This window comes from Setaria viridis, chromosome 1 (genome assembly GCF_005286985.2).
Source record: "Setaria viridis chromosome 1, Setaria_viridis_v4.0, whole genome shotgun sequence".
Lineage (NCBI taxonomy): Eukaryota > Viridiplantae > Streptophyta > Magnoliopsida > Poales > Poaceae > Setaria > Setaria viridis.
In genome coordinates, this window is record NC_048263.2 from 33,191,722 (window position 1) to 33,214,934 (window position 23,213).

The window sequence follows — 23,213 nt, forward strand, 5'->3', positions numbered from 1 at the left end:
TGAGGGTAACATTGAGCGGAATAGGTAAGCTAAACACGATTGGTCGGTTTCATTTGTCAATTGGGCCAAATTAACAAAAAGGCATATCCTGGACTGGGTTTTACACAATTGGGCCAACCCTCCATTACTGTTTTATTGGGCCCATTCAGCCCATATTAGCAGGAAAGTCAGCCTGCATATGTGGTTTCTACACTTGCAGTTGCAGGAGCGGGACAGCCCGCGAGAGGTCAAGACTCGCCTCCGACGACGCCCCACGCCAGGTCCGGCGACCATGGGCACCGCGGCGGTCGACCTCGAGGCGCGTCAGCTCCGCATCCTTGGCCGGATCGCGGACCTCGAGCTCGCCGTGCAGCAGCGCCGCATCGGGGCGCTCTCCATCTCCGCGGCGTCCCCGGAGGACGGTGAGGCCGAGGCGGGAGCTACCGAGGCGCGGCTCTCGGTCCTCCTGGCCGCGCGCGGCGTGCGGGACTTCGCCTTCCGGCGCGTGCCCGCGGACTACTACGACCGTCCCCTTGAGGAGCGCCGCGGCCTCCTCCGCGCCGACTCGGTCGCTCAGCTCTGCAAGAGCATCGTCATGGTACAAGGTGTTCCCTTTCCATTTCCTTGAGGGCATTTCGTCGAGCACTTAGCCTGCCTAATTGCGTTAGGTTCGCTACAGTTACGTTGATATGGCGTTTTGTCGAGTGATTGGTGCGGTCATGCTATTGGTCGATTTAGGCAAGCTGCATTAGGTTGTTAGTAGCATGTGGAATATGAAGGAAATGGTGTCCAAGATTAATTGCTTCTGGATTGTTAAATGATATACGAATTGTATTGTAGGATGGAAAAATGCTTGTAATATTCAGATTTTTTAGACGACTACTACTAGATTACACTCAATAAGACTGTTGCTATCTTCTATTGTATGTTCATACTTGATTACAGTTAATAAGACTGTTGCTATCTTCTGTTGCTCGTAATGTTCTGTACCATTCTATGATTGTACTAATATGTTGGGTGAGTGCTGTTGCAGTTGACTTGTTACAGGAAGAACTGCTCTAGTTTTGTGTTTTTGAAATCCTACAGTTCTAATAGCTGTACAAAGGATAGGATAATTTACCAATGATATAGCCTTGTTTCTATGAACAATGAAATACTCTTTGAGGGCTACAACTAACAATGACATGTAACGATTTACTTCCTAAGCATAGAAGTGTAGAGCTACAGTTTATGGCCATGCCTCAAAATCCGACAATAATCTTTCTTGATGATGAATATGTCCTTCGTTTATTAGGTGAACACCCAAGCCACTGCAGATGTTGTTGACTGCAGCAATCCAAAAAATTCAAAATACTATGTTGTTGTTGTTCAGGTAAGCTTTAAGATACCAGAATACCATTCTGAATTTATGACCTTATATTTATCTTGAGAAAATGTATATCCTTGCAGTATATGGCGCGGCTTAACGCTGAAAACATCAAGAACTTCCTGTACGAACTAAATGAGAAGCAAATACCCAAAAAGAGATTTAACAGTAAGATTCTTACAATATAATCGAAGTTCTATTTTTATTTTTTTTGTAGGCTGATGCGTGTATGGTGCCTCCTTTGGTTTTTAATTAGAAATCTGTAGCCTAGACCCCTCTCTTTCTGATGGTGTACAAACGAAATGGAGTGGATTCACACGGTGTATCTCATTTCCTGATGCTATACAGCAGCTAGGACAGGAACTATTTCCTATGTATTTATTGTCTCCACATAGAGCTCCTCTTTTCATATACGGGGAGTTCTTCTAAACACAGATTGCCATCATCAAAGATGTAGAAATGTACTAAATCTAGATTGCAACAAGCTTATTGCAGCGGTATTACTGAGGAATGGAGAGCCTTAACCTTGATAATGAAAAGATGTTAGATGTGCTACTAAAACATTTTAGTAAAGTTTTGGCCTTAATAACTTCCACTATGGGCAAAGTTTGTCTGTATTCCTAGCCAGATTGCAGGATATTCTTCTGCCCTTTACTTTATTGCTGTTGGTGCTGTCAGGAACTGACCTAAACCTGCTGCCAGGCCACAAGAAGTCGCCAGTTCTACTGATTTCTGAAACAATGGTGCATGCCATACTTTATATATCCACTGAAAGAAATGTGCTTCTTTTGCATTCTGGACATTTTCATTGCCTAGTAATAAGCATTGACGCATACCATAGCTTAGGCATTTTGAATGGCTGCTGGCCTACTATTGCTGTCATCTGAAACCGACCTTGCTTTTTACTTGTCTAATGCAGTGAGGTTGGCACCAGAAGAGGAGTCACACAAGCTTACTGGGTTTGTGCACAACGCTGTCACATGCATCGGGATGGAAACAGACATACCGGTAATGTAAATTTGTAGTTACATTGTAGCTATTGAAGAATGTACATTGCAAAGATGCTGCCATAAGCTTCAACTTAAATTCAAAGATTTATTTGCATATCCATACACGACATTCTCTACTAAACATCTTATTTAGCTGTCTAATGGCTACAGTCCTACTCCCGTTACATAAGAACAAATAAATGGTAGGAGTAGCCGATAGATAGATGATCCTACTCCAGCTGCATAAGAGTAAATGCATTCAGCTGTGACCTGTGAGTATGGAGAAAACATTCTCAGTTTTATTTTATTTTATTTTTCAAAAGAACAGGAGGTGCTAGGCCTTTAATATATATTAAAAAGATAAAATGTACAAAGAGGGTAAAAGAAAGTTACAGGGAATCTAGCCAATCACTAATACCAGGGAAATAACTAGCTTTGGCTCTGTGGATAACATTTTGTCAAGTTGATGCTTTCGGTAGATTTTTATGTACTTGCTCAAAATGTACGTCGTAGAGTGAACGTGCAAAATTAGCAAGGTACTTGATGCAAAAGCTTCCTCCTCAGGTTATCATAGATGAAGCTATCACCAAGTTGGATGAGGGGTTCTTCTGGTTGGGTGGCGGAGAAGTTGACCTCAAGCTCGGGATGCGAACCTCACAATTCCTTAGTGCCTTTAGTCCATTCGTTGTGAAATGCAGCTGATGATAATCTGCAACGGAAGAGAAGCTTCTGATCCATTTGGTTCTACAGAGCGTCTGGATGCATCACATGGAGGCACACCACAAGTAGATTTTGCTTGGATCTGGGGTTGGGATGTCTGTCTTTTTTGAAGCAGGCTATCCCCTTCCAATTGCTCACCTTGCATTGTTTACAGCTGACTGTTGGTAAGATTGATGTGGTGGGAGGGGACATTCTTGGGAAGATTGAGATATTTGCCACAACTAGGCATATAATACTCTTTGTACTTTGTGCCTAAAATTCATGTTGGTTTCTGGTGTGGGTACTTGAGAACTAGGAGTTACATGATTTAGTCATGGTAATTTATCAGGAAGCTCAACTGACAATAAATTTCTGTTGTTATTTCATCGTCTTATTAAACGATAAGCCAATATCATATACGTTGTGCACGCGACATCAGGACAGGGCAGCGGAATGATTTCGGCTGCAACTTTGTACAATAGAGGCGCAAGAAATAGATGAGCATTACGGTTGTGAACTATGAACACGTACTCACGGAGCATGAATGCATGGTTGACTAGTTGTGAATGGGATTCATTCAAACATTCGATTCTTGATTTCTCTATACAAAAGCACAAGATGCACTGAGATCAGGCAACTGAAGAACTGCTAACCACACTGTATATATCAACTGACTAGGAAAGAGGCCAGATAGATTTGAGCCCCTGTTTTGTGTCGCTTGTCTGCTTGATGCACTCGTCACTGCTACCTGTTATGAACAGCCGGTGCTGGGTGAGCATCTAGGTAGTCCATGGCTACTAGGGTTTCTGCGGTGTAAGCTGTGGTCGTGTTCGATCCTACTATTAGCTCGCTGTTCGACTCCGCTCCTAGCACCGACCGCTCTCGCAAGCTCGACCTCACCTACACAGCAAGATGGAAAAAAGTTTTCCTATATCATTTCCTGGCAGATGCTTTGTTATGCCAATCGCTACATATGCTACACATGTTGGAAATGCATTACATGCTGCATACCTTCATCCCTTCTGATCTTTTTCTCAAAGAACCACGGCAAGAATCACCTGCAAATCAGACGACTGTCTATGAATGACCAACATATCAATCAAGGTGGCTAGCTACGAAGTTTGTACAGGCATCATCGACGGGTAATCTAACGATACGGTTTCATGTTTCGCTCGAGGTATCCAAAATATCTACGGTTAACAAGCACCAAGTCAATTTCAAGCATGCATAGTTGCATACTTGCATACACAGATGAATGTCGCCTAAAGGCCAATAAAAATGAAAAGACGAAGAAATATTTAAAGTGCAAGACGAAGAAATATTTAAAGGATAGCTACATTAAGGTCAGAGCAAGTGATACATGACATTCTCTCATCGGTTATGATGCGGAGTGTGGGTTCTAGGTTGAGCGTAATCCAGATGGATTCCCTCCTCATGCCCATGACGACGAAGCTGCCGCAAAACCCTAACGACATGTCTAGCATTTCTAACTACTGCACCTGATGATGCCATTTCCTTCTTCGCCGCAATCACTGCTTCATTGCCCATTGATGTATCCATGTTGCTTCCAACTGGAACCTCCGATGAGGATCTCATCTTCCCCTTGGAAGCACCACCATCTGTCACACCCTGTGGAACAACTCCACAGAGAAAATGAAGAGGGTATAAAAACCATTACGTATTAAGGAGTAGATAGAATCTGACCGAACGGATAATCCAGTAAATTCCATGGAATGATTGTAGTTAATAGTTGTGAATTAGATAAATAGGTTACCTTGGGTGGTGAGGAAGAAGCAGGCAGCATTCCTGAGTAGTCCTTACCATGGACACGGAGATGGCGAGCTTCGCAAGAGTTTATGTAAAGAGTGAGGATGAACGCAGCTATAAGGACAGTAGTGGTGGTGCTTAGCTTTAGCTGCCCCTTGAGAGCCAGGGTAGAGCTTGGGCTAAACATGGAGGAGTGGTGTGGTTGCTTGTAGTGATCTCTTAGAGTACATGGATAGGTTAGAGAAAACGGCATGGAGGGAGGCACAAGAAGGATGAAGTATCAGAGAGAAGGCTATGTGTTTTCGCGGCCCAACCTCTGCTTTCTATCATCGTTCCAATGGTAGATAGAAGAATGAGGAGGAAGGATCCATAAGCAAATCAGTTTGACGACGTTACCGCTGGATCGAAATATATACGGTACATAATGTATGGGGTGATTTTAGAATAAACTAAAGGTGCCGAGGTGTACTTTTCAAAGCTAAGGGTTTCTTCTTCATGTCAAGTGGCTAAGACATGCGCCTAGCTAGTGACCTAGTCAAATCTTTATTCTGCATCTTTAGCCTCTGAGTCTATTCGCTTCAGCTTATCAGCCACCGAACAGTATTTTTTTCTCACAGCAAATCAGCCGTTTCAACTTTTCAGCCAGCTTATAAGTCCAGCCGAACAGGCCCGTTTTTGCAAACGGTTAGAATAATCCATGTACTCGACCTTACTCTGTGTGTTCAACTGAGGCTTGTGATTAACCAGGGGATCGGATTTGGGATCAGCGCATCAAAGGCATGGAGAGCGTTCTCGCGAAGGGCCACCACGCACCATCCTCACGAAGGGAAACTCGGCGTGTTTCTTAACACAACCTGTCGTACGAATTAGAAGATCTCTCGCTGGCCGATGGGGGCGCGAGCAACGAGGCAGGGAAGGGCGGAGCCACCTACTCAACCGCACGTGAATGTCTCGATCCGTCCGTCCCCGCCCTTGAGGGCTTGAGGCACCGCGCGCAGCAGCCGCGCATAGATTTTGTGGGCGGCCATGCGCGTCGCCATTATGGCATGCAGTGCGATCCACTGTTTCGGCACAGCTTGGAGCCGGTCCGTATCATCGAACCGATTAACCTATCGGGGCTTCCATCGCCTCGATGTGACCAAGTTGGCATTCTTAAGCTCGACTCTAATTCAGTTCAACTTGCCGTTTTTATTAATTCACTCGTTAATTATTTTCATTCTGTTGCAGAGATGGTAGCTTCGGTTGATCGATCCCGTCGACATGGACATGATGAACTTGAGTGCTTAAACAAGGCTTTTTTTTCGTTAATTGCTTGCAGTGCAAAGTTGTTTGCGCGTATTGATCGACTAGAAGAAAGGAGTGTTGGTCTGAACTGTGAACTGCGAAAGCAAACGAATGTGGCTACTGCATAGTGCATACACATACACTCTCGAGACTCGAGAGTGTGTGCAGGGTGGCAGCGCCGATCGCCGTGCGTGCGTGCGGTGGGGCCGGCCGGCCGGTTTGCTTGGCGAGGCAAAAAATGGCGCTGCCTGGCTGGCTGGCGGCGTCGGAGAAAGTGCCGGTGAAAAGGAAGGAAGGAAGGACGGCGGCTACTAGGCTGGGCTGTGGCGCGCGCCTGCCGCGCCGCCGTGTCGGCCGCGCGCCCGCACCCGCTCGCCTGGCGTCCCCGCCCGCGCTGGCCGCTCCCCGTTGTCGTCCGGCGCACGCACCATCACATCCCCTGTGCCCTGTCGGTAGTCGCGTCCATTCCGAAGCACTCAGCCAGTCAGCCTCGGCCGTGCAGGATTAGGCGTTCGTGCCAACGGAACCGGCAAATGCCAACGACGAGTCGTGGCTCGTGGTTAGCCTTAGCCGCCGGTTTGAGTTGGCATCCCGCATCCCCCTCGGCCTCGTGGCGCCGCTGCGGCGGGCTAGGCGTGGACCGCGCGATAAGCCGGCGAGTCCTAGTATAGTGTCACTGAAATCGCAAACAGATCTCTGATCTGCTGGTAGGATACGCGAGGCAGCGATGATGAACGGATTGGGTAGTTGGAGTATGTCGACTACCCCACGCTTTAGCAGTTGGCAGTTGCGGATTGGGCGAAAGTTGGGCAGCTCTCTTTTTTTCACGTCTGGCCCAACTACCCACCAAAGAAGATCTTCCCGGCTGCCGGCCCGGACCAGAAGACTCTCCAGCTAGATTTCGGGCCTGCTTGCCGTTGAAATCGTACCGGAAGTGGCCCACTTACATGTACAAATTATATTGCCATTAGATTACAGACAACTAATAATAAAAAGAAAATTCTAAAGCTAGTGTGGAGTTTCATGAAAAATTTTATGAGTATTAAATTCCATCCCACATCAGCAATTTTGAGAAAAATTTTATGAGTATTAAATTCCATCCCACATCAGCAATTTTGCTGATTTGACAAGATCTTTACAAGAAGAGAGAAGTGGGAGTTTCATCATATACGTAAGAGGAGTTTCATCCCCATAAAACTCAACCGGCAGACTTACCCAGTTTCTATAACACTATAAAGAAAAAAAATATGTACCAATCCCTATAGCCTCTCTTCCTTTCTCAGCGTCAGCGGTTAGGACTGTACATCACACATCATCATCACTGAAAAAAGGAGAGCTGCCAATACAGTACTCCGTAGCGCGGGACGTTCACCATAATCATCATCATCCATTCATCCGGTACACTGTACAACACAGTGTACGAGACCACATGAACCGTGCAGCACCCCCGGCTCTGCCATGTGCCGCTGCCACCGTCCAGCGATCGCGCGTGCTGACTTGCTGACAGAACGGCCAGCGCAAAGACACGTTCCCAGGCGATAAAATTTGCCGCACGCTAGCAGCAGAGCAGCCGATGTGGCCAGCCACGAGAAAACAAACTGCACGGTACTGGAATTGTTATAACCACTGTATTTCTACCATTTTTCTCATGGCAGAAATCTATTTGGCATTTTCCATGCCACGGTGAAGACATGAAATGAAAGAAAGTATGCAATTTTCGCCTCATGCAGTCAGTGAATTGCAGGGAAGGGAAGGGAACGCTCCCCTCTGTTGGGACCACTGGCCAAAAGGAAAGGGAAGCAACCTTGGCAAACTCATCTCAGCTTTCCATCGTTAATGCCAAAAGGCTTTAGGGGCTCCGTCCCTCATTTATAAATGGGAAAGAAACAGCCCAATGATCGTCTCTTTGAAAACTTTGTTGCCACAGGAAAAAAAAAATATGACATCAGTATCCGTCCTCCCCACAGTTTTTTAGAGCTATTCTTTTCTTCCCCGGAGCAGAGGAGGAGGAGGAGGAGGAGGGCGTTCTTTTATCCGCGTCGATGGGGACATTTTGTTGTATGGATTGGATGGGGGCATTTTTGGTTGGAAGAGAAATTTCAGTGGCTGGGGCCCACCGGGGACCGTGACACGTGGAAGCGACATTGCTTCGTTGTAGTTTTTTTTCCCTGTACGTCCTTTGTCACTTGTAATTGACTGATGAGTAGCACTCGACTCGTAGAACGAAGACGCTTCAGTAAACAGTAAACTACACGACGATTTTACTTCCTATCTGATCTGATGAGAGAGAGGGCAATCACTCACCCCTATCTTCAGACTCTTCAGGGGCATTTTGGTCAGAGGGGGTAGCAATGATAGTGCCAGTATTTGTTTGGGACCAATTGGCTTTAAGAAATTCTTTCTTTTCCCGGCTACTATCCCTTTCTTTCTTTCGGGGTCTCTGGTTATTATTATTTCCTTTTGGACCCGGCCGGGCCGCGGCCCTGGTCTCGAGTCGAGCCCTCTGGTCACAGTCAGTCCGGTCACTGTTCAAAAGACTGTGAAAAGTGAGCGAGGCGACTGGCCGGGGCTAGAAAATGGCACAGGATCCTCTGCCCCCGCAGCTCAAACGGTGCCAGGGCACGGCGTGCTGTGTTTCAAAATGTTCCAATCCAGCGCGACGGGCCTGCCCGATAGGATGGGACGACGCCGTGTGTAAAATGTTTCCTTTCCGCAGTAAAAAAGTGCCGGGGATTTCACATGCTTTTGTCTATGCTTGCGTTGCCCCGATGTTCTTAGGGCTTGTTTGGATCAAAGGTTTTTCAAAGAAATTTTGGAGATTTTCATTCCTTTGGAAAGGAATTGTGTGGCTGTGTTTGGAACAAAGGACTGTAGAATTCCATTCCAAAGGAAAGGGAACCATCCATGCACATTTCAAAGGAAAAAAAAGCATCAGCCAAGGGAAATCTTTCTGAGTCTCTTCCTCTGCTGTGTGCTGTCTCAGTCTTTTCTTCTAATATGTTGTTGTGTGCTCTCACAGATCGTTAGTGAGCTAGGCACTTGATAAATGGCAGTTGTACTGATTATGCATTAGGCATCCAGATTTTTTTTCTTACAAAAGGCTAGCAGAACTAAAAACTGAGTGTGATACTCGCATGTTTTTAGTGTTCCCATTCTAGCATAATTGTTAATTAGCTTGGAAACTTAGTACAAAGCAACTCAATTAAGTGGGCATTGTGGTTATTTTGTTTAATTGGGCATGTGAAGATCAACATTTTATCCTGGGATCCAAACAGTCAAAGTTTTCCATTCCTGTATTTTGGAATCCTATAGATTTCTACTTTTCGCTCCACTCAATTCTTACGTTTTTTTCCATTTCTCTGTTTTACATTCCTATGTTCCAAACAGACTCTTAATTGGGAATTCGAGGTACGCAAACGTTTCCCTTTTTACCTCGAAATTCCACGAATAATAAATTATGTTATTTTAGGTTCTGTTTGGAGCCACATGACTAAAAATTAGTTCAATATTTGGAAGTTAGGAGGATTAAATACAAGCTAATTGCAAAACTAATTGTACAAAGTCATGACTAATTGATTAGTAGAATCTATTAATCCTAGTTAGTCCATAATTAGCTCATGTGATGCTGCATTAAATCTTATATTCATTGACTTGGGCTCAATCTAGTGTAACATTTTCCACGTAATTTTATACCGTTTCCGTACCACAGTTCTCTTACAGAACATATTTCATATGAAAACCAAGTAATTTGGTCTTATAATTTGATTATACCATTCAATTGCATCAGAATCTAACCTATCTCCACCTAACGATCAAGTTATGAGATGGGAAATGGGGTGCCAGGGGACATTTGCGCCCCCCCCCTCCCCCAGATGGTCAGTGATGGGCGACTATTTAAATGGCGAGATTAGAGTAATTCCAATGGACTATTCATTTTTCTTTTCATTTGAATCTCTACCTAAGTTGGCAAACAGATTTTCATGTTTAGTTGCTCATTCTAACAAACTATTCATTTTCCACACTTCAAACGTTGGATGGGACGGTCATCCGAATAGCAATACTAAATTTTGACTTGAAGAATAGGATAGCAAATATTTGAAGTTGCTAGGAAAATGTTACGAAGGTGGCGGCAACGGCATAGCGGTGGTAGTGCTGACGGTGTGAGGGGAGGTGAAGGTGTGATTAGATTATCATGCTTCTTATTGCTGCGTTAACAATAAGTAAAATGGCGTTAGAAGGAAAAAGGTCAAGACGAGGATAATAATCCCGTCCTTTTAAACACCGTAACTTGTTTTGATGGAATGCCCTGATGAAGGTAACGTCATGTCGAATTTCTTTTTGTATTTGGTGTATCAAGTTTGCCATGTTTAGGTATGTTTTCATTGTTGTCGTTTGCCACACCTTTTTAGCAGTCAATCTAGTATATGCAATTACAAATCGTCTGTGTCGAAATGCATAACTTTGCATGGCATGAAACTCAGAGAAATACCGAAAGGGTTGGTAACGGAAAGAAGAAGAAGAAGCGCATGCTCCTCTTTTTTTTACAACCATCAGTCCATCACGATTCACGACAGCTACTTTGGTGGCCAGACGTGAGGACAAAGGCTTCAAGACATGAAGGGTGAGCAGTAACATGTGGTCAAGACGTTTTTAGCCATACAGTACCCATGCCATGCTCGTTCACGGCGTAGACGTCACATGATTGGAGTCTCGCGCGTACTGTTAACCGAACAAAACAGTCGTCAAAGCTCCCCCAAAGATTTGGTGCAGTACATCTGCGTCGGCTGCCTGGCGCCACTTCAATAATTTTCGAATAATTTTGCTTTGCTTCAAAAGATAAATTTTGCATCCCGCACTCCACAATCCACATACAATTAAAATACTCTTACTGGTAAAGGTAAAACGAACCCCGTGGCTTGTAACTCAGAGTTACGGGAGATATACTAGTAAAGCGTAGGTAGGAAAAAAACTAAAAGCTAGGAGCAGATTGAAAACGACGGAGAGAGAGAGAGAGAGGAGACACTTTTTTAAACCTTTTTTATGTTGCACGCATCCAGGGACGATTGCAGTAGAGAGAGAAGAGGCCACAGACTCGCAGAGCAAGCAAGGAGAGAGAGGGAGACCATAGCATAGCAGCTTGCAGCAGCAGCAGGAGGGGAGGGGAGGAGAGAGAGAGAGAGAACAGAGCAGAGGCACAAGGCAGGCAAGGGCACGCGGTGCTCCTGCTTGCCCCCACCCTCCTCCCTGCTCTATACTCTCGCACGCCCCCCGTCCCCCACCCCATCAGAAGCGCCGCGCCAAGAACTCCTCCTAGCCATAAGCCATCCCGGGTTGCGCTGCGCTGCTCCCCAGATCTCGCCGCCAGATTATGTGGGATTAGGTAGATGAGGGCGGCGCTGTTCGGTGCCGAGCGGAGCGGGGCAGCAGACCTCGTCGGCGGCGGGAAGGTGCTGTTTTGGCCGGAGGGGAAGGCGAGAGCGCTGGTGGAGCCGAGATCCGTGCTGGACTGCACGCTGAGCCACAGCCCCAACAACTCCAAATCGACGCTGTCGTCGTCCCTGGGCGGCGGCGCCGCGGACTCGACCGGCGTGGCGGCGGTTTCGGACAGCAGCGCCTCCGCCGCCACCGAAGCCACCAAATGGGGATCCCCTGGTGAGCACGGCGGCGGCGGGAAGGAGGACTGGGCCGGCGGCTGCGAGCTGCCGCCGATCCCCGCCGGCCTCGACATGGGGCTCGTCGGCGGCGACAACTGGGACGCCGTGCTCGGCAACGCCGCCGCCGCGGGGCAGGACCAGACCTTCCTGAACTGGATCATTGGGGCCGCCGGCGACCTGGATCAGCCGGGGCCGCCGCTTCCCGTGCACCAGCAGCCGCTCCTTGACAATGCGGGGTTCGGGTTCCCGGCCGCGGACCCCCCGGGCTTCTCGCTCGATCCCCACCTCGGCGGCGTCGCCTCCGACATGTCGTCCCCGGGTGCGGTGTCGCACACTACCAACAGCGGCGGGGGCAGCAAGGCGTCCTCAGCCTTCGGCCTCTTCTCTACGGAGTCCGCCTCCCTCCAGCCGCCCCCGCCTCCGGTGCTGTTCCACGAAGGTATCGACACAAAGCCCCCTCTTCTCGGTGCGCAGCCGCCCGGCCCCCTCCTCCACCAGTTCCAGCACCAGCCGCCGCCCACCACAACTTTCTTCATGCCACTCCCGTCCTTCCCCAATCACAACCAGCAGTCCCCACTCCTCCAGCCACCGCCCAAACGCCATCAATCCATGGGGGACGACCTCTATCTCGCCAGAAACCGGGCGGCCGCGGCGGCGCAGGGTCTCCCCTTTCCACCACTGCATGGCCCTGCTCCATTCCAGCTCCAGCCTTCGCCGCCACCGCCCCACGGGGCGATGAAGACGACGGCTGCGGAGGCGGCGCAGCAGCAGTTGCTGGACGAGCTGGCCGCGGCGGCAAAGGCCGCCGAAGCCGGCAATTCCGTTGGCGCGCGAGAGATATTGGCGCGGCTCAATCACCAGCTTCCCCCGCTCGGGAAGCCGTTCCTCCGCTCCGCCTCCTACCTCAAGGAGGCCCTCCTCCTCGCGCTCGCCGAAGGCCACCACGGCGCCTGCCGCCTCACATCACCACTCGATGTTGCCCTCAAGCTAGCGGCATACAAGTCTTTCTCTGACCTCTCGCCCGTGCTCCAGTTCACCAACTTCACCGCAACGCAGGCGCTTCTTGACGAAATTGCCGGCAGCACAGCTGCCTGCATCCATGTCATTGATTTTGATCTCGGTGTTGGAGGCCAGTGGGCTTCCTTCTTGCAGGAGCTTGCACACCGCCGCGGCGCAGGTGGTGCAGCTCTGCCGTTCGTTAAGCTCACTGCCTTTGTATCAACTGCTTCGCACCATCCACTGGAGCTGCGTCTTACCCGGGATAACATCGCACAGTTTGCTGCAGACCTTGGAATCCCCTTTGAGTTCAATGCTGTCAGTGCTGATACGATCAATCCTGCGGAGCTCATTTCTACCACAGGCGATGAAGTTGTAGCTGTTGTCCTCCCTGTTGGTTGCTCTGCTCGTGCACCACCGTTGCCAGCGATCCTTCGGTTGGTGAAACAGCTAGGTCCTAAGATTGTGATTGCCATAGACCATGGCGGCGATCGTGCTGACCTTCCATTCTCGCAGCACTTCTTGAATTGCTTTCAGTCTTGTGTGTTCCTCCTTGATTCACTTGATGCTGCCGGCATTGATCCTGATTCTGCTTTCAAGATCGAGAAGTTTCTGATTCAGCCAAGAATTGAGGACATGGTGCTTGGGCGGGGCAAGGCGGACAAGCCAATGGCATGGAGGAGTGCATTTGCAGCTGGTGGGTTTGCGCCTGTTCCTCCCAGCAACCTGGCGGACGCACAGGCTGACTGCCTCCTGAAGCGGGTGCAGGTCCGTGGCTTCCATGTGGAGAAATGTGGGGTTGGGCTCACACTCTATTGGCAGCGCGGCGAACTTGTCACCGTATCAGCATGGCGGTGCTGATCAGCAATCCGCGCCCGTGCTCACCGACGTTTCACCATTCGCTGGCATCTTCAACTCCAGTAATGTGTATTTTGTCTTGCAATTAATTGTTGCAAAGAAAACTAATATCTTGGTGTTGAACACTTCATGTTGATTCTCTTTGCAGCTTATTAGCTAGAACTAGTGGGTTTAGCGATGTTGGTGCCAGTGTCTCTAGTGTAATGATGTTGCTCTAGGTTTTTACCGTGCTTGCTCTCTGCTCACTTCAGGCATTCTCATGTCATTTGAAACACTGCTTGTGAGGAGAGGGTATAATTAACCTATCAAATGTGTCTGTGGTACAGGATTAATATGTGTTTCCTATTTCTTTATATTGGTTTCTTGTTCTTATAGTATTTTCGTTATGCAGTTCGATTGTCATGGACCAACTTTTAATGCATCATGCTATCTTATCAGCAATTTACTTCAAACTTCTGCTGTCATCCATCGTCACAATACCAAAATGTGGGTCTGACTGACATTAGACTGAAGCATTACAAAACAGTATTGTTAACCAGATGTATTAGAAACAATAGAACTAAATTTATGTTTAAAGAAGGGAATTATAGATTGTCTTAAATTTTCATTTGCTCTGCATTTCTATTTGAGTTGTATTTCGTGACCATGCAGTTTGTCGGCACTTAATATGGAATTTAGAGGGTTTATTTGAGGATCAGCTATGGACCCCATGTTGATTTTATCTTGGAATTTAGCTTTCTATAGTAGGAATTTCATGTGAACCGTAAGACCAGACTTGTCAAATGGTGAGTGCTGATCATTCGACATGGTTTTGAGAAAGCTGATCGGGAATGCAAATATGGTATTCAAGGTGTTCCTTAAACACAAAACAAAAAGAAATGAATCATATGCAAGAATGTAAGTTGCTGCTTGTTTTGCTAATGTGCCAAACGTAGACAGCAAGCAACACAAGCGATTCACACCTCACGAACCGTTCTGTTATATTTCCGCAATAGACTTGATGCCAGTAGAGTAGTGGATTAGTAGAGCATAGCAAGCACAAAAGACAACCACATACGTTTTATTCATGAGGGAAGGGTCAGATTTCACTTGTCACTTTGTAGAACCCGCAGCACAAGAAGGTTTTCTCAGTGAAAGCGCTTAGGTCAGCTTGTTGGTTTCCTTGTTTGTGGCCCTTGGCGTATCTTGTTTGCAATGAAGATTTGGTGTACTCAACTCGATTGTGGGAATGTATTGACTGCTCTTGAACCAAAACTCAAATAAGTACTACTCCCTCCGTTTCAAATTGGATTTTCTAGATATATAGCTTTTGCTCTGCACCACGATATGTATTATGTCTAGATACGTAGCAAAAGCTATGTATCTAGAAAAGCTATTTGCTATGTATCTAGAAAATCTAAAATGAGCATCTAAAATGAGCAGTAATTTAGAACGAAGGGAGTACAAGGCATGCCTTTAGCGTTTACTGGGCGGTGGGCACAATAAGGGGGTGTTTGGATACACCTTTAGCACATGTTACATCGGATGTTCGGATACTAATTAGGAGTATTAAACATATGTTAATTACAAAACTAATTGCACAGATGGAGTCTAATTCGCGAGACGAATCTATTAAGTCTAATTAGTCCATGATTTGACAACGTGGTGCTACAGTAACTATTTGCTAATGATGGATTAATTAGGCTTAATAGATTCATCTCGCGAATTAGCACAGGATTCTGCAATTAGTTTTATAATTAGTTCATACTTAATCATTCTAATTAGCATCCGAACATCCGATGTGACACTGCTAAAGTTTAGAGCCGGCATCCGGACATGTTTTCTTTTTTGGCTTTTGGTACTCTTGGAGACATCTGAGTTCTTTTTTATTCTCATCTACTGCTTGCAAGATATATATAAGTCTGTACCAGTGCCATCATGTGATATGTCCTACCTCTGATTAGAAAATATTTCACAACTATTTTATCTTACCTGCTACTGGCTGATTAGAAATACCGGGGAAAAGAATTCTGAAAGGCCCGGACAAGAAAACCGGCACGATTATTTCAGGTCCAGTTTCATCTCCTGCTTATCGCTCACATGGCCGTGTCCCCTCCTGGCTCCTGCCTCCCTACACTGTTTCACATTCTTGCCTTCATGTTCATGATCGCCTGCCATGCGTTTGCCTTGGCTTCCATCCGCTTACCTTATAAAAAACTTCTCAGCTGTACTGGTGGTACCAGTTGAGAAGATGGTTTTTCTCGAACAAATCTAGGATTTGAAAAGCTTGGAAACTGGAGTACTACTACATGTTACATGCATGACAGCAGGGGAGTACATGGTGAGCTAACATTTTTCTTCTCCCTGGCAGGATCCTTTGCGCTAGAGAAAGTTCACGGTTTGCTTGGGTGGGTTTAGAGGTCGGTCGGATTGGAAGTTTGGAACACGTGAATTTGCCGCTTACATTACATATAGAAAAAAACATTTAAAAAAAAACCAACATCAAACACACGATTTTACATTTTTCGTATAGAAAATCATTCACAAACAGAAAAAAAAAGTCCGATAGAGTCTTATAAGAGTTATACTGTACTTACACTTCATGTAACATGTGTAACCGCATCACGAGTTGCCGCGATTGTTTTTCGTTCTCGTTTGACAGTCTCGTTAGCAGTGTGAGATGTACACAGAGACGACGATGCAGAGGATCTGGGAGAGGCTCGCTGCAACGCTCCTACACGAGAACGTGCCCTTGATCATGAAGCTGACAGCTACCATTTTCTTAAGCCCCGGGGAGGCGACGACAGGCTACGCATTTGTTTATTTCGCCATGTCCCTACCCTCTACCACCCCATGTGTCCTCTCCTCGCGCGCCGCTGCATTGCATGCATGCACAAACGCCAAGTGCCACTCTGGAGGCCTTTTCGCTAATCCAAGGAGCTTAGCACAGCGACGATCCATTCTTTTCAAGCTAATGTACTTTTGCTTGCTTGCTAGTAGAATGCTAGTACACTAGTACAGTATGACCCGCCGCTCTCGTCCAGCAACCATCTCGCATCGGTTTCTCCAACCCGGCCCTGTAGAGAGTAGAGACGAGCTGCCTGCTGCCCACTGTCCCGTTGCTGTTAGCAGTGTGGTGTAGGTTGAGGAAAAGGAGGCCTCGAGTCAGGGCACGCTGAATTTCGGGGGACCCTAGGGCTTCTGGTCTGGTGTGGTGTCTCCGGTAGAGGCCTTTTATCAAGGCAGCCTAGTGTGGTTTTATAGTTAGTACAAGGTCCAAATCAGTCGCAGTGTCCGCACGGATGCAAACGGTCTACCTAACGAACTAGCTGATGGCAGCTCCAAGCCAATTTTAATTTAGTTTTTATGAAAATCCCAAGCCAACGTTCTGTAGTAAGAACCCCCAATTCGCAAAGCAACTCTGGACGAATGGCTCTGTTCTCCTGCAGAATTCTTGTATCAGTAATCAGTTCCGCCCAAGTTCCCTTGTGTATAGTTCCTGACAGCAAAATTGGGTGATCTCGGAGCCGGGCTGCCGGAGAGAAGACCTCGGTGAGCACCGAGCAGCAGGTCACTCCAGCCTCCAGGTCAGGACACGGCCTCGTGAAGTGTCCGTCGATTGGACCGAGGGTCATCGTCAGCCGTCAGCACAGCACAGCGAGGGGGCGCACTTGCAGGGGGTCCACGCGCCATACTCCAGGGGCCCCCTTGGCTCCCTCCCAAGAGAGACCGAGCCATGGAGGGCAGATACGCGCCGATATCCTCCCGGCCAGCCCCACGTACAGTGGCCAGCGGGGGACTGGGCTGGCGGGCGGAGCAGTGGTGACTCGACGCACACGCACACGTAACACACGGCAGCAGCACGGACCCGGACCGGGCCGTGAGGCGTGGGCGCCCCTGATGGCCTGGCCGGCTGCCAGGACCACGCCCACACTACTTGCTACTACCACCGTGCACTGCGGGCGCGCGCCCGCCGTGCTCCGGAGCGGCCGGCGCGCGCGGCAGGCAGGGGCACGCGGACACGACGTGATCTCTCGCTCGCGGCAGGGGCTCCGGGCTTTCTCCTCTTTCCTCTGCCGCTGCGGAAACAGGGCTGAACAGTTGGATTGGACGGAACGGGCGGGCGGCGACAGCGGGGGACGGGCGGGCGGCGACGCGCTTGCTATCTCCTCTCCCCAGCGTAGCTGCGTAGAGCGCGGCCGCGGGCGGGTGACGCAATGCGCGGAGGCGAAAAGCAAGGTGGGTTTTGGACTTTGGTTTGGTTGGCGATATGGTTCGTTTCGTTGCGTTCCAGGACCAGGCGGGGGGGAGGGGAGGGGACCCCGGCGGGGGGCTTGGCTTTTCGCAAAAGAGGCGGCCTTTGCTTTCGCCTTTGGATGGACGTTCCAAAAGGACGGCGAGATCAAATCTCGTGGCGTGGGGGGAGGAGGAAAAGGGGTACGTGCTGCGGGCAGGAGCCTACCCGCCCGCTCCACGCGATCCCCGTTCGTCCGCTGCGGTGACGGTGTGCGTGCTGGGTTCTAACGACATGTTTAGTTTTTCGCGTGCCCGTGGCGTTGTTCCTGTTCCTCCCTATGTTTGTTTAGGTCGTCCACGGTAGCAGCGCATCACGAGTTGTTGGTCCGTTGGCTTGTTCCAGCCCGAGAAAAAAAAAACCAGTAGGATTGTGCGTTTCCTGGCTCGCGGGCAACGTGCTGCGGTGTGCCACTCCGGATCGGCCCGGGAGGAGTGGGATCGCCGGAAGAGCGCACGGGGTCGTTTCCTTGCAGGCTAGGGAACGAAGCTGCTGCCGGCCTGCCGCTCCTCCTCCTCCCGCCCCCACGTTGACGCATTGGTTTTTTAGAGTAACAGGCATCTTGCCCTGCCCCATTTTATAAAAACAAGGCACCGAATTCACCGTTTAAGCGTTTACATGTTTTGAGATAACCAGATCAGCACTCTACCTAGCTACCCTGCAGTACCAGGCAACACACTGATCGAACACAACATATAAGCACCATTCGCAGATTCTGAGACAGACATAGCAGTTTGTCTCCCTCGTGGGAGTCGCATGAGCCACTTCCTGCAGGCTCAAGCAAGCAGCCACATCGCACCTATTTTGATCTTCTTCATGGAGCGCCTATTGTCAATGGGGTCTTGAGGGCTTTCTCCACGAAGCTGAGCCATCGGCTCATGTCCTCCAGCTGGTCTCCCACGTACATTAATTGGCTTCCAGTTTGTCATGCATTTCCATATCTTCTTTAGCACCATCTTTATGTCCACCCAAATCTGTTCACGAAAATTCATATCATTCCTTATTAGCCAAATACCCCAGCAAACTCCTGCAGAGATGCTATTGGTCATACTATATTTTTTTGTCACACACCCATTTACTAGCCAGCTCTGTGTAATTTGTAATCAAGACATGTGTAAAGGAGTTAACAAATGCTCAGATGGCTTTAGCTGTTACACACTCAAAGAACAGATGCTGGATGGTTTCATTTTCCTCACAGAACTGACATTTGGCCGGTTTTATTATGTTTCTTTTCAAAAGATTATCCACCGTCATTACCTTGTTGTGTGATAATAACCAAAGGAAAACTTGGACTCTAGGCGGCACCTGCACCTTCCACACAGAGGGGATATACACCGGCCTAACGTTGACGCATTGGTGGTCTGTTACATCCATACGGGAACCCCCCCTCCTTTTTTTGCGGCGGGTGTGATTTACGACATTCTAGCTTGATCATGGCTTTAGGAAGACCGCAAAGAACGTCTCGATCGCCAAAGGTTTCAGAGTAGTAAAAGTCAACAACCAGTAGCTAGAAAAAAAAAAGGAAATAACCGTGTGCTAGAGTTGACCTCTGAATTTGTGAGACATTTCCAATTTCTACACGGCTACGCTGCTGAATATGTCCTTGGACGACATCGACACGCACACAGTTACGTCGGTGTTGCCTAGCTCTTAATGGCGCGCCGTCAGGTAGCGCGTGCGAGAGGTCTCCGGGATCGCGTCGACGGCGACGACACCTCATTTCTGGGTGCCCAGAAATGGAAAAAAGAACCCCAACTTGTGTTTCTACCAAACATAACCGGTTGAACGAGTCGGAAATCCATCCTGGTGCAGTTTCAGAGTTTCTGTTCGTTGCCCCTTTGGGACTGTATTCGTACATGGATGGCAGGTTCTGTTCAGATAGAACATCTGAAAACAAGAACGCCTGCTGCCTTGACAATCTGGCTTTGAAATGATCTAATGGTCACCTCTCTTTCAGCTCACACACACCGAGCTGACTGTGACTGAAACGATCGATAAAGTCCTAGGGAAAAGGGTAGAAGCTGAAGTGATCGTGTTGGCGGCTTAACCATTGGATGCACACGGTTGCTTTTCTTCACGACGATGCACATTTTATTTAATCCTGTCTGTCGACTGTACTCTCGCTTTGCTTTACGCCAAAAAATGGAAACAGAGGAGATCTTAGGGAACGATACTGTACCACTCTGTCGCGAAGAGCGATGGGGGCCAGCAGAACTGCAAAAAGGCAGGACGCTTGTTTGGACAAAAGCCGCCAATTCGCCCAAGGTTGAGCCCGTGAAAGCACAGCGGATCACCACTCTATCAGACGGTGATCGATGATCCGGCGATACGCTTGCGGCCTGCCTGAACCGTGTTTCGCTCGACCTGCTGGAAAGCTACGACGCATATGCTGCCTGGCCCAACCTGCAAAGCAGCTGCAGAGCGTATCCCGCAGCCTGGTTAGACGTGGTGGCAAAGGCGGTCACATGGCCTGGTGCCGCGGCAAATCTAACTTGTGCATGACATTACATCAGAGGCACATGCACGTCCTCAGGTCAAGAGTAAAGTGAGCCGTCAGTGACTGATTACATTAGGGCCGGCCAATAATCAAAGTCACGCTAATGTCACAGCAGCTATAGCGTGGTGGATGCGATCACTTGGCTTCAACGGTTTCAGACGTGCGGGGTTACGGGTCTGAGTGCAACATGTCGTGTGTGCGTACGTCTGCGTCTTCTAATAACCGAACATAAAAGGATGGGTATATGGTCAAAAACTAAAAAAACGGTGTGCGAAGTGGGACGGAGAGGAGAATCGAAAGGAGGAGAGGAACACGCGATCAGGCCTTTGCACCAAAGCAGAATAGCGAAAGGGCTCCCTTGTCCTTATCAACCAAGGCTGCGAGCTTTTTGTGCCCGTCGATCTCCCCTCTCATGGCATGATGGCTAACGGAAAAGAGAGAGAGAGAGAGGAGTAAAGCGCGCCGGGCGGCAGAAAGCGGCCGGGCCGGCGGCAGCCGAGCTGTGCCGTCGTTGCGTCTCTGCAGCCTTTGCATCGAGATCGTTCGTGTAGGGCGAGAAAAGAGGCCGCCGTCCATTCACAGTCTGTATTGCACCACGACGCGTTCTCGTCAGCGTATGGGCAGCTGGGCACGAGAGAGAGAGAGAGAGAGGGCCAGCAGCGTACGTCGTGTAGGGCTCGGGCATGTCGGTCTCCACCCACGTACTGCTCGCAAAGTGCTGTAATAATGCAGGGGGCCTTTGCAAAAGGGAGGGAGGAGAGATCACATCGTGTACAACTTGGATAAGGACCCGGGGTGAGGTCTGATTGCGATACCGATACCACTCTTCATGCGTAAGGTAAAGGGGCTTGCCCGCTCGGCCGCCGGGCCATAGGCTTCAGAGTTCGGAGCCCCAAGGTTAATGCACCAGCCGCCCCCACACTTTCCTCAAAACTTTGCCGGTTTTTAACTTGGTAAGGTCAACAAAAGAAAAGAGAGAATTAAAAAGCTCTCAAAGTAATGCTAACATAGACTCGAATTAGTGGGCTAGTTTAACTGAACATGGCCACGTCAATCACTGAGAACGGGAGGACAAGGGTAGTTTCTCCTCCTTTTTTTTGGGGGGGGTGGGGGGATTGGTTGCATGGTCATTGGTCAAGAAAGTTAGAAAAGATAACCAAATATTATGTAAGGTCACACTCCAGTCTCTCTCACCCGTATTGGCCGATGGCCGATTGCACGCGCGCGTAGGGCAAACGCTAGCTTCTTTTTCCCTCCCACGAACGAAATCTTTTCACCAACTTGCCGTCCCCGAGGCCGAGAGAACGCACTCATCATGCTCGCTCGTCGAAAAGCTGTGTGCTCGGAAAGGGATAAATAGAGGGGGCCCAATGGGCGTTGCGCTCATGCTCCGTCGTCGTCTGCACCTTGGGCTGTGCCGTGAAACAGGACACCTCTGCATGCAATCTCCTCGCCATTTCGATCGCGTGGTCCTCTGCTCTATCTTTCTGTTGGTCTTTGGAGTTTAGAATGATGGTAGATCGATCGATTGTGTCCGAACAGAAAGGAAGGCGGGAAAGTCATCAATTTATACTGTATTGATCAACGACTGATTTCTTTTTGGGTGTAGATTGTGTCACCCTGCTCCTCGCCCGGCAAATCCCTGAACACGTCGCCGCAATAGAAGACATACTTCTGTTGATCTGTTCCAAGGTTTATTTACTCTTAAAAGAACATTTACTATGTGTGTTTTAAGAAATAAAAAGGTGTCCATGTTCTGTCAGCGAAGTGCCCGATGGAGTCGAGATTGAACACAGGTAGATGTTAGCGCCGTCCACACAAACTAACCAAGAGGCAGGGTCAACTCCCAGCACCACAAGCCAACAAACAAGCAAAAAAAACTCGTGGCACCTTTCAGGCTTTCACCCAACACGGGCCACGCGCGGGCGCGGGCGCCTCTCGCCGAGTTGTGGCGGCAGCCAAAAACAGCAGCAACAAAACAAACCGGAGATCGCCGCGCGAGTGCCCGTCCCTCTCCACCTGCACTGCACTGCACCGCATGTTCCTGTCACCTCCTGCTTTGGATTGCGTTTTCGTCTCTCTCAGGTCAGAGTAGCTAGCCGATATGGCCAACGGGTTTCTTCTACGCTTCCAAGCTAGCTCATCGGCCCAGCAGTCACATCGATCGGTGGCACGCCCGGCTTGCTAGCTACCTAGCTAGCTGCTGCCTGGCCGGCTCTCCCTCCACGTCGACCTGGGCGCGCGCGTACGAGGCTTTTTCGCTCATTCTCCCTGATCTCCTCCGGCAGAGAATGAAAGAGATCGCCGCTGTTGATGGATCGAGCGAGAGTGTGATCCATGTTCCGCCGCGCGTCGCTCTCGGCCTCTCGATTTCGCAGCTCTCGCCATCATCCCATCCACACCCATCATTTGCCTAGCTTTTTTCGATGTGCGGTGGACATGGGCCGCCCGGGATAAGGGCGGCGAAGGCCAGCGCAGCGCACGCGACGTTTGCCGCCCGCCCGGGCCTCCGATCGGTCTGCCTGCGCATGGATCGACGAGGCCCTCCGGTAGCTCCATCTTCACCGCGAGCCAGCAGTCATTCACAGGGAGAGGCGGAGAGATGGTGGTGAAGCTGACGGGGAGGTCACCCGTTGATGGATGGATGCGCGCGCGCGGGGCCGGTTTCGTTTCTTGCAGGAGGAGACTATACGCGTGGTGGAGCCTAGGAAGCTGTCACTAGCAAAGCGAGGAATTTCGGGAACTGTCGCGTAGAAAAACTTTTATTTATTTGCGCTCCACCTGGAATGTACTACGGACGCTGCTTTGTGGAAAGGGCAGGCGGTATACGCGATCGACACACAGGGGGAAT

General features: G+C 49.1%; 3 protein-coding genes across 3 annotated transcripts; 2 read left to right on the forward strand and 1 right to left on the reverse strand.

Moving 5' to 3' along the window:
- Nucleotides 1-202: 202 nt before the first annotated feature.
- Nucleotides 203-3,419, forward strand: LOC117867068 (uncharacterized). Its single transcript, XM_034751402.2, has 5 exons — nt 203-577; nt 1,274-1,351; nt 1,429-1,513; nt 2,265-2,353; nt 2,899-3,419. The coding sequence occupies exons 1-5, from the start codon at nt 272-274 to the stop codon at nt 3,034-3,036; spliced, it is 696 nt and encodes a 231-aa protein (XP_034607293.1). The 5' UTR covers nt 203-271; the 3' UTR covers nt 3,037-3,419.
- A 172-nt stretch (nt 3,420-3,591) lies between these two features.
- Nucleotides 3,592-5,352, reverse strand: LOC117867079 (uncharacterized). Its single transcript, XM_034751412.2, has 4 exons — nt 4,808-5,352; nt 4,533-4,662; nt 4,045-4,091; nt 3,592-3,933 (listed from the first exon to the last, which is right to left on the reverse strand). The coding sequence occupies exons 1-4, from the start codon at nt 5,051-5,053 to the stop codon at nt 3,778-3,780; spliced, it is 579 nt and encodes a 192-aa protein (XP_034607303.1). The 5' UTR covers nt 5,054-5,352; the 3' UTR covers nt 3,592-3,777.
- Nucleotides 5,353-11,141: 5,789 nt separating this feature from the next.
- LOC117865706 (uncharacterized) lies at nt 11,142-13,945 on the forward strand. Its single transcript, XM_034749944.2, has one exon. It carries the CDS (start codon nt 11,469-11,471, stop codon nt 13,593-13,595), a length of 2,127 nt encoding a protein of 708 aa, XP_034605835.1. The 5' UTR covers nt 11,142-11,468; the 3' UTR covers nt 13,596-13,945.
- The last annotated feature ends 9,268 nt before the right edge of the window (nt 13,946-23,213 follow it).